Raw genomic sequence first — 12,567 nt, forward strand, 5'->3', positions numbered from 1 at the left:
TAATGTATCTTACATGTACCACCATAAAATGACACATTTACTGGTAGATAACGCCTATTGTGTAGATCCATGTACATTCTCTGTATATAAAATGTGTATCAAATCGTAAAACATTTGCAAAACCTGGACAATTCATTTTTTGATGATTTCTATAAAACAGGGCATAACACACCCCTGGTTATTTATTTATTTTCAAGATAAGGTGATGTGAAGTAACCCCTATTTTTTTGAGTAACATATATACATGCAGACCTTGGGTTCTGGGGGGTCGAAAAGGCGTACCCCCAAAAAAATGGTTTTTCAGAAATATCTCCATAACCACAGCAGACAGCCAAATTCTGATTGCAGAATCTGACATATATATATATATATATATATATATATGACATATAGCAAGTGAGTTATCAAGGTAAAGAGGATTTCAAAAAGAGGCGTGGCACGTCTCGAAGCACTTTGAGGCCAAAAATTAAGATGGCTGCCATTTTTTAACGAGTGGGAGTTGGGACAAAAAAATTGGGGGTTTTTATTTTCATGGCAGTACCAACAATTGGTGAAAAAATCAGCAAAATCTGTGATCATGTGATGGAACCCACTGGTTGATTTGAGATGGAATCACCCATATATACACCACACATGAAGGGTCTCAGGATGCTTTACTGTTGGCATGACACAGGACTGATGGTAGCGTTATATATATATATATATATATATATAAAAAAATGTTTTAACAATAATTTATGTATTTCTGTGTTGAACCATAGCACATTATATCACATTAAAAGACAGAAATTGTAGTTAATGCAAACAGTCAAAGTATTTTTATTTAATATATAATAGTTTCTTTTAATGCAAACTTTAACAACTGTATATATTTACTTATTACACACATACACCTTATCATAAACACTAGAAATGTTAAATGCTTTACAAAAAACAAAAAACTTAACCCTTTTACTTTCAACCTGCATCACCACTATGTAAAGGTTTCACCAGTTCATTAAATTTTTTGTAATTAAAGTTCAAGTTAAAAAAAAAAAAAAGTTGTCTGGTTATTACTAATTTTCTGTCCATAAATCCTTTACTTGAGTAAAAGTGCAAATAGTACTCACCTCCAAAAATACTTAAGTATCCTTTAAGTCAGAGAAAAAGACTCGTGATTTCAAACACCTGCTACATGATTAAGGGTTTCATGGACGAAAGGCAAATCAGGTAATTACACACAATAGTCAGCAGGTGGCGCAGACAGGTTTCTGCTTAAAATACAACAGGCCACTGTGGTTGTAAAGGCATGCAGAAATGGATTGGAAAGTAGGAGATAGTACAGAAATTTGTATTATGTAAAAGTTATTGGTTAATACAATTTGAAATTTTCAAAGCATAAATGTGAATTCATTCATTTTCATGCTGTTTATTTTATGTAGTGTCACGGGAGCCTGAATCCTCTCAGAGAAAATAGGGCACAAGGCAGGGGACACCTTGACACATGGGGCATAAGCGTGTCTCTCACACACACACACACACTCATTCGGAAACCTGGCAATTTGGAATTTGCACCTATAGTGCCTGTCCTTGGACTGCAGGGGAACGATTTATATTCTGGATTTAAAGTATTCTGCACAATAAATAAAATGTTTATGCATAACATCAAACAGTCTGATTTATGCACCACAGGGAAATTGAAAATATCACTTGTAGTATATTATAGGGCAACCAGCAGCTCTCCATAATCTCCATTATTTTCACAGCAACACAATATATTTAGATAGCGTGCTGTATTATTTGTAACAGAGGTAGCTGATGATCCGTTGTGAGATGTCGAGTTTAGTGATGACCTGCAATGCTCTCGTGCCCAGAACATGCCTGAGTGCGATCCGACTCAGCTGCTGGAGAGACAGAGGACAACCTGCGGGGTACACACACGACCACAACAACAGTCCAGTGTTTTTTTTTTGTTTTTTTAAGTAATCTCTATTCACATCTGTAATTGGCATAATTAATTTTTTTTTTTTAATTTAATGTATTCTCACTCTCATAGTACTCTAGACAGATGTGAGATGGAGATCCAGGGGTGGTGTAGTTTATTGGTTTGCGTCCCATGTTGTCCCTGACATTAACATCTCCACCAAACTCCACCAGTAGTTCAATCAGGTCAATTAGACCCACTCTTGCTGCGTGGTGCAGAGCCGTCTCGTGGAACTTTGCAGCATTCACGCGGGCACCTTTAAAAATGTGTAATTTAAGGATTTTCTGTTAGAAAGGAATGTAAAGCAGGATTTAATATAGTTTATAAATCAGAAAAATACAGAATGATGATGTCATTGCTGTTACACCTCTACATGAGTTAAAGGATAAAACATAAGCTATGATTCAATATATATATTCAATATATTCAATATATATAGAATATCACTATATATAGAATATCACTATTCTTAATATAACCTTATAACAACATGCCTTATAACAACAACATTTTTCCTCTAATCGCAGTTGTAAGTTAGTTCTTGTTCATACTTCACATAAAATCTAGAAAAATAATTCCTTCACCTTTTCTGTCATGATGTCTCTCCTATGGCAGAAAACCAAAGCACTGGAGACTCCTTCCATAAATGTAAAATAAACATCTCTTTAAAGAAAACTTGTACCAACAGTCGACCGTTCATATATGAACAGTTAATCAGCTGTTTATTATTATCATAGATTTAGAGGTGGGAAGTAACTGAGTAAATTGAGTAAATGAGTATGTGTACTTTCCTTGAGGATATGTTTACTTTTACTCCGCTCAAAAGTACCGCAAGTATATTTACTTTTACTTAACTACATTTCTGAATGCCATTGTGTTACCTAACCACAAATTCGCCAAGTAATTGCATGACTTGCCTTTCCTTCGAGACACGCCTAATAACATAACAGGTGTTTGAAATCAGAAGCAGAGCCGGTTACAGACAAAGACAGCAGACAGGGAGGGAGGGATGACCGAGAGAAAGATTTTACTATGAAAAAGGCTAATACAAGCCTTGCAGTTTTGATACTTGAAAGTGGGTAATCCTTTCTAAAACTTTACTCAAGTACAGAAGTTGATAGAGGATTTTTACTTATACTTGAGTAATATTTGTTCATGGAAACCCTACTTTTACAGAATGTCTGTACTTTGCCCACATCTGGTTACTACAGAAACAATAAAATACAGAACAGCTGCATTAATATACACTAAATCTTATAGCCAGAATGCCTTTCAGAGCAGCTATTATAGAATATTAAGGCTCACCCTTACTTGATTAATCAGCATAAAGAATTTAAAATAAGTATGATAAATAATACCACATTCACCAAAGAGTCAGCAAGCAGTCCTCACCTTTTTACTTTTTACCTGCATTGAGCAGCTGTAATGCACACTCCAGATGTGCTTTAGCGCAGGCGGCGTGCAGCGGTGTCCCAAAGTGAATGTCGAAAGCCTCCAGGTGGGCTCCTTTTGATATGACCAACTTTACAACTTCTTGGTCACCTGCACCCACAAATCAAACATCTTTACAGTATATATTATAGTAGCGGGTTATAACTTTAGGTTCAGATCTCACCAATACACTGGTTAAAGCAGTGATTAAACACTCATCTAAATGGGTTAGGCGAAGGGCTAGCACTACACAATTAATCTCAATCCAATCAGCCCTCTCTTCTCCCTGTGCAAGTCTTACCACGTATGCAGGCTTCATGCAGAGGAGAGGCAGTGAGGGCTGTGAGGGAGGGGTTCACTGAAGCACCATGCTCCAGAAGCAGTCTCGCACTCTCCACGCTGCCTGCTGCACACGCGTGGCACAGAGGGGTGCTACCATGAATGCTCCGTACATCCACCTTGAATAAAACACACACAGGGACAGTGTTTTTAGTAAAGTTTAGTGAGAGAAAAAAATCATAACATGTTCACCTAAGACAGACGAGACACAACCTCACCTGTGCACCCGCAGTAAGAAGGACTCGAACACACTCTGGGTGATCCTGGATGCAAGCGTCATGCAGCGGAGTCATGTTATCTACTGTGGCTGAATTGACTGAAGCACCATTATCAACCAGAAGCTGGAGCTTCTCGACCTGTCCCAAGGACGCAGCCTCGTGCACTGGTGTCCGCTCAGACCAAAAACCTATAAGAAATTTTCAGGAGACGTCATAATACTTAAATGAATTTATTGCAAGTGGGTATCTTCGTATTCGAACTAACTAAGTGTAAGAAACAGTATAGATATATATATCGTCTCAGCGATGGAGACAAGACATAATTCTTACATCAGCCAGATAATTTTGTAATGTGACCAGCTGAGCCACAATAAAACAATAAAAAAAAAACATGCATTCAATGTGCCACATGTATAAATTATTGTTTAAATGTTTGCATTTAAACACTGCTCATCATGTTAATGTATTGACACCCACAAAGCTCCATAAAGATTCAAGACAGCTTAAAAGACTAACTGAACAATGAGAATGAAGCCTGAAGGCCGAATATTATTACAATATTACAAAAACAGCCCTCTGATTATACACTGCCATTTCTTTTGTCATAAGTAAATAATGAGTTTTATTGGTTTTCATTTGAGGACATAACCTCTGTTGTCCAACTAGGAACCATGGAGGCCAGTGGTAACCATTGTATTTATTTACATTTTTATGACCATGGTACTGTAGATATGTCAACATTCACATACGCTGTCAAACACTACGGGCAATTTGGGAACACCAATTAGCTTAATCTGCATGTCTTTGGAGTGTTAGAGGAACGCGGAGTACCCAAAGGAAACCCACCAAGCATGGGGGGAACATACAAACTCCATGCACACAGACCCCAAGGGGGAATCAAACCCTAACCCTGGAGGTACAAGGCGATAGTGCTAACCAATAAGCCACTGTGCCACCATTTTAGCGAGATAGATAGACAGAACCTCAAGCATTTCTGTACGTTGCTCTGGATAAGGGTATTTACTAAATATTGTAATCAAATAAAGTTTAAAGTTTACAGTAGATTAGAGTAGTACTTTAGTCAAATGTTATGCACTGAAGTTAACCAAGTCGAACTTAACCATAGTCAGTTGTCTTCTGTGAAAATTTCATAACACATTTTTCAGAATTTAAGGTGGTTTTCATTAACGACAAATTTCTTGAGTTAATGGTCACACAAATAATTTACGAATAAATCTATCTGTATCTAACTAAATAGATACAGATAAAATAAAGAGATGGACTTGCCATTGTAAATAAAGAGATGGACTTGCCATTGTGTTTCTTTACAATAGATTTTCTGGTACAGCGCTCTCATTATGGTCATCATTATCATCCATATCTTGAAGCTGCAGAGCAGCCCACTGGTATGATGATCTTTTTATAAAATACTGTGTAAGTTTTATGGCAGATGTCCCTCTGTGTTCTTTTTGGTCCGAAGGTGCTTTCGCCTTGGGACTCTTCTATTTCAAATCTTTCTTTTTTACTGTTGAATCATGAACACTGACCTTAACTGACCCCCTGCAGTTCTTCAGGTGTTGTTCTGGGTTCTTTTATAAGCCCCTGGATAAGTCGTCGTTCTGCTTTTGGAGTAAAGAAATTGGTTATTGATGAACCAAAAATTTGAATATTGGTTCACCATTGTCTTCTTCTTTGTCTTTCGTCTGTTCCCTTTTAGGGGTCGCCACAGCGAATCATCTGCCTCATCATCCAACCCTATTCTCTGCATCCTCTTCTCTTACATCAACTAACTTCATGTCCTCTCTCACTACATCCATAAATCTCCTATTTGGTCTTCCTCTAGACCTCCTGCCTGGCAGTTCCAGCCTCAGCATCCTTCTACTGATATATTCACAATCTCTCCTCTGAACATGTCCAAACCACCTCAACCTGGCCTCTCCGACTTTATCTCCAAAACATCTAACATGGGTTGTCCCTCTGATGAACCTATTCTCAATCCTATCCATCCTTGTCACTCCCAAAGAGAACCTCAACATCTTCAGCTCTGCCTCCTGTCTTTTCTTCAGTGCCACTGTCTCTAAGCCGTAGAGCATTGCTGGTCTCACCAAATTTACATTTGTGCCCTTATCCAGAGCTTCTTACATTTTTATCTTATTCTATATCTAAGCAGCTCGCAAGCCCAACAGGGACAACTTTGTGGTTGCAGGATTTACATTTTACATTACATTTAGGCATTTGGCAGACACTCTTATCCAGAGCGACTTACATTTTTATCTCATTACACATCTGAGCAGTTGAGGGTTAAGGGCCTTGCTTAAGGGCCCAACAGTGGCAACTTGGTGGTTGTGGGCTTTGAACCTGGGACCTTCCAAACCGCAGTCCAATGCCTTAACCACTGAGCTAAAGCTGTTCGCAACCCCTCCTGAGATTGTTCTTTAGATCGCAGCATGCTGCAAGGTCATTTAGTGTGTTTCACTTTGTCAGACAGGTTCTATTTAAGTGATTTCTTGATTGAACAGGTCTAGCAGTAATCAGGCCTGGGTGTGGAAGGTGTAATTTAACTTGGCTTTCCAAAAAATGTGGTTAATTACAATTATTATTGAAAGTATTTATCATTATTAATCATTAACTATTTCATCAGGGTAATTACATTTTTATCTTTTATATCTGCCCAGGCAGGTTTTTTTCCCTTAATAAATAAAAAATAATTATTATTTAAAAACTGCATTTTGCATTCACTTGGGTTATTTTTGTCTAATATTAAATCTTTAAATCTTTTATTTTTTTCTTTAAAGCCATGCATATATTCTCCTGTAATGTTATTTATTTATTAATTTTTAAGTTATATATGGAAATACTGAATAATTTTGTACATAATTATGCAGACATGATAAACATATATAACAAAATTGGTAGAGCATATAATATGTTGCCTAAGACTTTTGCTACACAGTACTGTGTGTGTATATATATAAATATATATATATATATATATGAGTATGTATCTATGTATGTATCTATGTATGGGAAAAAGTATTTGACCCCTTCCTGAATTTTATTTTTGGCATATTTGTCACACTTAAATGACTGAGATCATCAAACTAATTTGAATTTTAGTTTGATGATCTTCCTCTATTTTATTTACTAAATATTGTCCTTTCTCTTTCTTTCTCTGTGTCGAGGCTTTATGCTCAGTCATAAACAACGAACTTGTTTTTACACACAATCTTAATAAAGGGAACAGCCACCATCATGTTTTTTTATTTAACTTATTCACATATTTATTTTTATATTTAATGTGTACACTTTACATTTTCTAAAGACAATTTTACTGACCTATTTACCAAAACACAAATTTTATTGCTCAATGTGCCTAGCACAAATAAAGGAATGTAAAAGTCTCTCCCTCTCATGATATATACAGTACATACACTCATTGCTGTGAAAAAAAGTATTTGCCCCCTTCCTGAAGTTTATTTTTTGCATATTTGTCACACTTAAATGACTCATAAAAAGATCATAGATCATAAGATCATAAAACTAATTTTAACATTTTTTAAATTCTAATTTATATATATATATATATATATATTATAGAATAGATTTTTTTATATACAAAGTAGAGGAGGTCAGCACAGCTGCTGTAATGAAATATTTAATATTTTATGCAGGGCAGATAAACATAAAATGAAATAAGAAGTAAATAATTTGCAGTAAATGATTTGAGCAAACAAGGAAATTAATCGTTTTGACATTCACACCTCACTCACCGATTTCTCCGAAACACGTCCTCACTGGCGGTGAAGCCATGTTTATATCAGTGTGTTATTATTATTACTGAGGCTGACAGCAGCTGTGGTACAGTCCATCACCAGCTGAGTGGAACAGTCCGTACCTCAGCTAGCAATGTGCTAATAGCAGACCTCCTTTTTTTTTCACACACGCAGCTGTGTTTATGATTTAACCTTTATCATTAGACAGATAAAAAAGTATACTATATTTATGAAACTGGAGATTATAATTCAGGACAGACTTGTTAGTAATAATGAGAGTTGTATTTTCTCAATAAACTGACCCGCCAGCTTCTTTATGCGCTCTTACTGTACAGTATTACTGATTTTTTTGGTTATATCATAATAAAAGTCTGCTGCAACTCAATGTGTGAATATTAAATGCACAGTTTTTCTGTATTTGTTTTAGATTTTAAAATGTAGACACTGTCAGGAAAAAGGGTCTTTCATATGTAGAGTATATATTTCACTAAGTCACCACCTGGATTTAACTAAGCTAATAGCTAGGAGTGTTTCTTAACAATTAGCTTAGCATAATTACCGCAGTAATTGACCTGGATCATCTGATAACAGGTTATCTAACTCCAACTAAAGCTTAAACTTTAGCTTAAATAGCCATGTCAGAAGACATATCCTGCGGTGAAGGCAAAGAAGTTGCTTTCCCCGCATCAAGCAAAGAAAACAACTAAGAAAAAATTGCTAAAACTACTACTGTACATTATGTAAAATTGGGACCTGCCTATTAAAACCTGGAAGGTCAAAAAGTCATACACTCTAATAATTCTTTGGACCACCTTTTTAATCCATGTAATAAGCGTATACAATGTCACATCAGTTATTTTCATTCGGAGTCGGAATACTTTCTCTCCGAGGTCCTGTATTATGATGGAGGAGTTGCATAATTGTGAAAATGATGTCTCATGAACCACTATTTCACAATTTATCCCCAATAAAATCACTGATTTAAAAAAAAAAAAAAATCTTGGAATATGTCCATGCCATGAGGAAAGAAAAAAAATCATGGGAAAACCTGTATGTTTAAGTCATTCAGGTCGTCAGCCTACCTCATTTTTTGGACACAATGTCGCTGAACCTAGACCTGACCAACTGAAACTGCCTCCAGGGGCGTGTACGGTAGTCAATAGGCTTAATAATCACTCTGTAGTAAAGCTGGACCTATCAGACCACCTGACTGTTTTCCAAACCTCCACTATCCATTCTTTAATGATATACAGCTGTTTAGTCGCAATTCCTTGAAATCTCTTCATATTGTATATGTGGATATGCTCTTACTTTCACTATTAAATACAACTGTGAACTACTGTATAATGTTGTTTTAACATTTAATTGCACCAAGCCTCTCATTCAGGATGTACACTCACCTAAAGGATTATTAGGAACACCTGTTCAATTTCTCATTAATGCAATTGTCTAATCAACCAATCACATGGCAGTTGCTTCAATGCATTTAGGGGTGTGGTCCTGGTCAAGACAATCTCCAGAACTCCAAACTGAATGTCAGAATGGGAAAGAAAGGTGATTTAAGCAATTTTGAGCGTGGCATGGTTGTTGGTGCCAGACGGGCCGGTCTGAGTATTTCACAATCTGCTCAGTTACTGGGATTTTCACGCACAACCATTTCTAGGGTTTACAAAGAATGGTGTGAAAAGGGAAAAATATCCAGTATGTGGCAGTCCTGTGGGCGAAAATGCCTTGTTGATGCTAGAGGTCAGAGGAGAATGGGCCGACTGATTCAAGCTGATAGAAGAGCAACTTTGACAACACGCACAACCTTGCGGATGGGCTACAACAGCAGAAGACCCCACCGGGTACCACTCATCTCCATTACAAATAGGAAAAAGAGGCTACAATTTGCCCAAGTTCACCAAAATCGACAGTTGAAGACTGGAAAAATGTTGCCTGGTCTGATGAGTCTCGATTTCTGTTGAGACATTCAAATGGTAGAGTCAGAATTTGGCGTAAACAAAATGAGAACATGGATCCTTCATGCCTTGTTACCACTGTGCAGGCTGGTGGTGGTGTAATGGTGTGGGGGATGTTTTCTTGGCACACTTTAGGCCCCTTAGTGTCAATTGGGCATCGTTTAAATGCCACGGGCTACCTGAGCACTGTTTCTGACCATGTCCATCCCTTTATGACCACCATGTACCCATCCTCTGATGGCTACTTTCAGCAGGATAATGCACCATGTCACAAAGCTCGAATCATTTCAAATTGGTTTCTTGAACATGACAATGAGTTCACTGTACTAAAATGGCCCCCACAGTCACCAGATCTCAACCCAATAGAGCATCTTTGGGATGTGGTGGAACGGGATTGTCGTGCCCTGCATGTGCATCCCACAAATCTCCATCAACTGCAAGATGCTATCCTATCAATATGGGCCAACATTTCTAAAGAATGCCTTCAGCACCTTGTTGAAACAATGCCACGTAGAATTAAGGCAGTTCTGAAGGCGAAAGGGGGTCAAACACCGTATTAGTATGGTGTTCCTAATAATCCTTTAGGTGAGTGTATAATGTTTTAACATTTGATCTTCCATTACTCATTGAGGATGTCTTTCTGACCACATTTCTTCTTTGAAGATGATGGTTCAACACTATTCTTCCAGGTTTTAATGTGTTTACAGTCCGTAACCAAGTTTTATTAGTTTCAGCAATCTTCTTAGTTGTTTTCTAAAAAGAAAATGTAACATCTTTGCTACAACCACAGGATACGTCTTCAACAATGTTGTTTAAGAAATGAAAAACTATTACTACATAAATTAGAGTTACACAAGGAAGGCTCTCACCCAGTAGCTTAGTTAAAATCCAGGCGTTGATTTTGTATTTATTTTTTGGCTAGGATTTGTATATGAGGGTAAAGAGCCCGTAAACATAGGAAAGTGTCCTTCACAAACTAATGTAATGAAATATGAATAATGTATAAACCACAGAAAAGCACTTTTGCCTGTACCAGCCAACAATATTTATCTTAATTTGATTTAAGTTAATCATCAAAGTACTTAATAGGTATTCTAAATTCATCTATACAGGCAACAAATGCTTAAAACATTTTCCCATGAGTCATGTATTATAGACAACATTTTAGTTCATATTCCCACGACAGAGTTACTAAAACAAACAAATTGAGCTATATTAAGACATGGTGTGGCAAGATTAGAGTGGAAAAACCTGATTGCCCTGCCTTGACCTCAATGCACATTTTTGGGATGAACTGGAACACCCTTAGTGCCTGCTCTCACAAATGCCTTTGTGGCTGAATGATTAGACATCATAGCCTCATTCCAAAATCTAGTGGATGGTTTACTCAGAAGAGTGGAGGTTACACCACCACCAAAGGGGAATAAATCTGTAACTTAAGGGCATATAGTGTACTTTATTGTCCGGGATGAGATTTGAATGGTTGATTTTATATATATATATATATATATACATATATACATATACACACAGTGGTGTGAAAAACTATTTGCCCCCTTCCTGATTTCTTATTCTTTTACATGTTTGTCACACTTAAATGTTTCTGCTCATCAAAAACCGTTAACTATTAGTCAAAGATAACATAATTGAACACAAAATGCAGTTTTTAAATGAAGGTTTACGTTATTAAGAAAGAAAAAAAAAACCTCAATCTACATGGCCCTGTGGGAAAAAGTGATTGCCCCCCTTGTTAAAAAAATAACTTAACTGTGGTTTATCACACCTGAGTTCAATTTCTGTAGTCACCCCCAGGCCTGATTACTGCCACACCTGTTTCAATCAAGAAATCACTTAAATAGGAGCTACCTGACACAGAGAAGTAGACCAAAAGCACCTCAAAAGCTAAACATCATTTCAAGATCCAAAGAAATTCAGGAACAAATGAGAAAAGTAATTGAGATCTATCAGTCTGGTAAAAGTTATAAAGCCATTTCTAAAGCTTTTGGACTCCAGCGAACCACAGTGAGAGCCATTATCCACAAATGGCAAAAACATGGAACAGTGGTAAAATTTCCCAGGAGTGGCCGGCCGACCAAAATTACCCCAAGAGCGCAGAGACAACTCATCCGAGAGGCCACAAAAGACCCCAGGACAACATCTAAAGAACTGCAGGCCTCACTTGCCTCAATTAAGGTCAGTGTTCACGAGTCCACCATAAGAAAGAGACTGGGCAAAAACGGCCTGCATGGCAGATTTCCAAGGCGCAAACCACTTTTAAGCAAAAAGAACATTAAGGCTCGTCTCAATTTTGCTAAAACATCTCAATGATTGCCAAGACTTTGGGGAAAATACCTTGTGGACCGACGAGACAAAAGTTGAACTTTTTGGAAGGTGCGTGTCCCGTTACATCTGGCGTAAAAGTAACACAGCATTTCAGAAAAAGAACATCATACCAACAGTAAAATATGGTGGTGAGAGTGTGATGGTCAGGAGTTGTTTTCTGCTTCAGGACCTGGAAGGCTTGCTGTGATAGATGGAACCATGAATTCTACTGTCTACCAAAAAATCCTGAAGAAGAATGTCCGGCCATCTGTTCGTCAACTCAAGCTGAAGCGATCTTGGGTGCTGCAGCAGGACAATGACCCAAAACACACCAGCAAATCCACCTCTGAATGGCTGAAGAAAAACAAAATGAAGACTTTGAGGGGCCTATTCAAAGTCCCGACCTGAATCCTATTGAGATCTTGTGGCATGACCTTAAAAAGGCGGTTCATGCTAGAAAACCCTCAAATAAAGCTGAATTACAACAATTCTGCAAAGATGAGTGGGCCAAAATTCCTCCAGAGCGCTGTAAAAGACTCGTTGCAAGTTATCGCAAATGC

General features: G+C 37.4%; 1 protein-coding gene across 1 annotated transcript; it reads right to left on the minus strand.

The window, feature by feature from the left end:
* Positions 1-903: 903 nt before the first annotated feature.
* Positions 904-7,798, minus strand: asb13a.1 (ankyrin repeat and SOCS box containing 13a, tandem duplicate 1). The gene is made up of 6 exons (XM_053508703.1): positions 7,722-7,798; positions 3,952-4,139; positions 3,696-3,852; positions 3,371-3,505; positions 2,028-2,219; positions 904-1,903 (listed from the first exon to the last, which is right to left on the minus strand). The coding sequence occupies exons 1-6, from the start codon at positions 7,759-7,761 to the stop codon at positions 1,776-1,778; spliced, it is 840 nt and encodes a 279-aa protein (XP_053364678.1). The 5' UTR covers positions 7,762-7,798; the 3' UTR covers positions 904-1,775.
* Positions 7,799-12,567: the final 4,769 nt, after the last annotated feature.

Source organism: Clarias gariepinus, chromosome 12 (genome assembly GCF_024256425.1).
Source record: "Clarias gariepinus isolate MV-2021 ecotype Netherlands chromosome 12, CGAR_prim_01v2, whole genome shotgun sequence".
Lineage (NCBI taxonomy): Eukaryota > Metazoa > Chordata > Actinopteri > Siluriformes > Clariidae > Clarias > Clarias gariepinus.